The 2,500-nt window shown below is 45.6% G+C and overlaps 1 protein-coding gene across 1 annotated transcript in view; it reads right to left on the bottom strand.

The window, feature by feature from the left end:
* The window catches only part of LOC124378147 (acyl-CoA dehydrogenase family member 11-like), a 27,493-nt gene that overhangs the window by 13,994 nt on the left and 10,999 nt on the right, over positions 1-2,500 (bottom strand). The window contains 4 exon segments of the mRNA XM_046837679.1: positions 420-560; positions 893-992; positions 1,989-2,083; positions 2,314-2,463. Of these exon segments, the coding sequence (XP_046693635.1) occupies positions 420-560; positions 893-992; positions 1,989-2,083; positions 2,314-2,463 (486 nt within the window).

The raw sequence follows: 2,500 nt of genomic DNA on the forward strand, positions 1-2,500 counted from the left end.
GAGTGTGTAGGTGTGTGAGAGAGGTGTAGGTGTGTGTGAGAGAGGTGTGTAGGTGTGTATAGGTGTGTGTGTGAGAGAGTGTGTAGGTGTGTGTAGGTGTGTGTGAGAGAGTGTGTGTGTGTGTGAGAGTGTGTGTAGGTGTGTAGGTGTGTGAGAGTGTGTAGGTGTGTGTGTGTGTGTGAGAGTGTGTAGGTGTGTGTGAGAGTGTGTAGGTGTGTGTAGGTGTGTGTGAGAGAGAGTGTGTAGGTGTGTGTAGGTGTGTGTGAGAGAGTGTCTAGGTGTGTGAGAGTGTGTAGGTGTGTAGGTGTGTGAAAGTGTGTAGGTGTGTGTGAGAGAGTGTGTAGGTTGTGTAGGTGTATGTGAGAGTGTGTAGGTGTGTGAGAGAGAGTGTGTAGGTGTGTGTGAGAGAGTGTGTACACCTGTTTGCCAGTGTACAGTTTAGCTACAGGTGTGAGCAGTCTCAGAAGGTGTGTTTCTCGCTCCGTTGCAGCTCCGTTTTCTTCTCGCCCAAAAAGGCGACAGACTTCTATCATCAAGAGAAACGCAGCCCGAGTTTCTACCTGAAACACACCCACACATCGTTATTGGAGTGCATCCGGTTTGTAAACCTTCTTTTCCACAGATCCTTCTTTATTTGTATTATTTTTAACATTAAATGTAAAATATAAACCATATTCTGGGTTTATCATGTTTTTGTTCACTCCAGAATTCCAGATGTGCTCTTTTAGATTCTTCACCATTAATGTAGAAAAACATCAAAACAAGGACTGAAGTGTCTCCAAACTCCTGACTACTACTGTAATGTGTGTGTACAGTGTGTGTATGTATGTGTGTGTGTGTGTGTGTGTGTGTGTGTGTGTGTGTGTGTGTGTGTGTGTGTCTAAAAACACACCTCCAGTCTGCTGAGTGTCTGTACATGTAGTGGATGATCCTTTAGCAGTTTTCCAAATACACTACGCTTGGTGGAGTATTCAGTGCCCAGCTGGATTATTCTAACACACACACACACACACACACACAACAATGCCTCTATGTCTACTTGTATTTATGTACAATAAGTGTATGAGGTGTTATCAAAAAGTTTCGAGACTAGTTTTGTAACACGCACAATCACAGGGAGCACCGACCTTCATTTCAGTGTGTCGAATAACATCGTCCTGTGTACATCAGGGGCCATGCAACTGGTGCTGTTCTGACCACGTGCGCTACCATGTTTACAATTTTATCACAGGCAGCAGGTTAGAACAATCAGCAAACATGAAATTCTGGGTGAAACTGGACAAATCTGCCACGGAGACTTTTGACGAGACACGTTTGAAATACAGCGACACTGCCACAAGTCATTTGAGGTGTTTTGAGTGGCACACGCACTTCAAGTGTAAAAACATCACCGAAAGATGATGATAGATAAGATAATCCTTCAACAATCTCAACCCCCAAAAATGTTAAAATGATTTAGTAACTTATGCATAGTAATCAACAATCCACAACATCGCAGCCATTGTGTCATACGGAACAGTGCAGAAGATCCTCACGTGTTTTAAACATGTGCCGTGTCGCTGCCGAGTTCGTCCCCAGGCTGCTGACCCAGGAGCAAAAGAACACAGCGTTCAAGTCTGCCAAGAATTCAGTCAGCGAGCAATCCTTCATGTTGAGGATCTTTACTGGTGATAAAACTCAGGTGTACAGGTACGACCCTGAAAAGAAGCAACAGCCTTCACAGAGGAAGAGCTCATTATCTCCAAGCATGTCCACAGCTCCACCTAGTGCATGCCCTTTTCCACATTTGCCACATTGTGCATTAAGAATTCGTCCCCAGGGGCCACACCATTAATGGCGAGTTCTACTGCCAGGTTTTAGTCGTCTAAGGGTGAACAATCGGCAAAAGTGACTGTGGCGTGTGAGTCTCGAAACTCTTTTATATCACCGTGTGTGTGTGTGTGTGTGTGTGTGTGTGTGTGTGTGTGTGTGTGTGTGTGTGGTTACACCTCCTCATAGCAGCTACAGCAGACACGGTGTTATGGATGCGAGTGAGAGTCAGCATGTTGGCGATAGAGGCCACGCCCCTTCCCTTCTCTGACAGCTAGCGAGAGCAAAAGAGAGAGACAGAGAGAGAGAGAGAGAGAGAGAGAGAGAGAGAGAGAGAGATGTGATGGAGTGAGAAGTGGTGTGTCTCATGAGTGTAACCATAGTGACAGTAATGTATAAATATAACTGCTGTTCAAAATGTAATTATTTTATTATTATTATTACTTATTGTCCACACATGTGTGTATGTGTGTGTGTTTATATGTGGTGTGTGTGTATGTGAACCAGTTGAGCCTTCATGCCATCCAGCAGCAGCTCCGCAGTGGGCATCTGCCGTGTGCCGAGTTTCTCCTTCAGCCTCTGAATCTCCACACCGTTGGTCCGACCCTCAGAGTCCCACACCTCGGCACAGAAGAGGGACACGCCCACACTCCCCTGGGTGGCAGAGCAACATATTATAGTATGCAGTTGG

The sequence above is a fragment of the Silurus meridionalis genome, chromosome 24 (genome assembly GCF_014805685.1).
Source record: "Silurus meridionalis isolate SWU-2019-XX chromosome 24, ASM1480568v1, whole genome shotgun sequence".
Lineage (NCBI taxonomy): Eukaryota > Metazoa > Chordata > Actinopteri > Siluriformes > Siluridae > Silurus > Silurus meridionalis.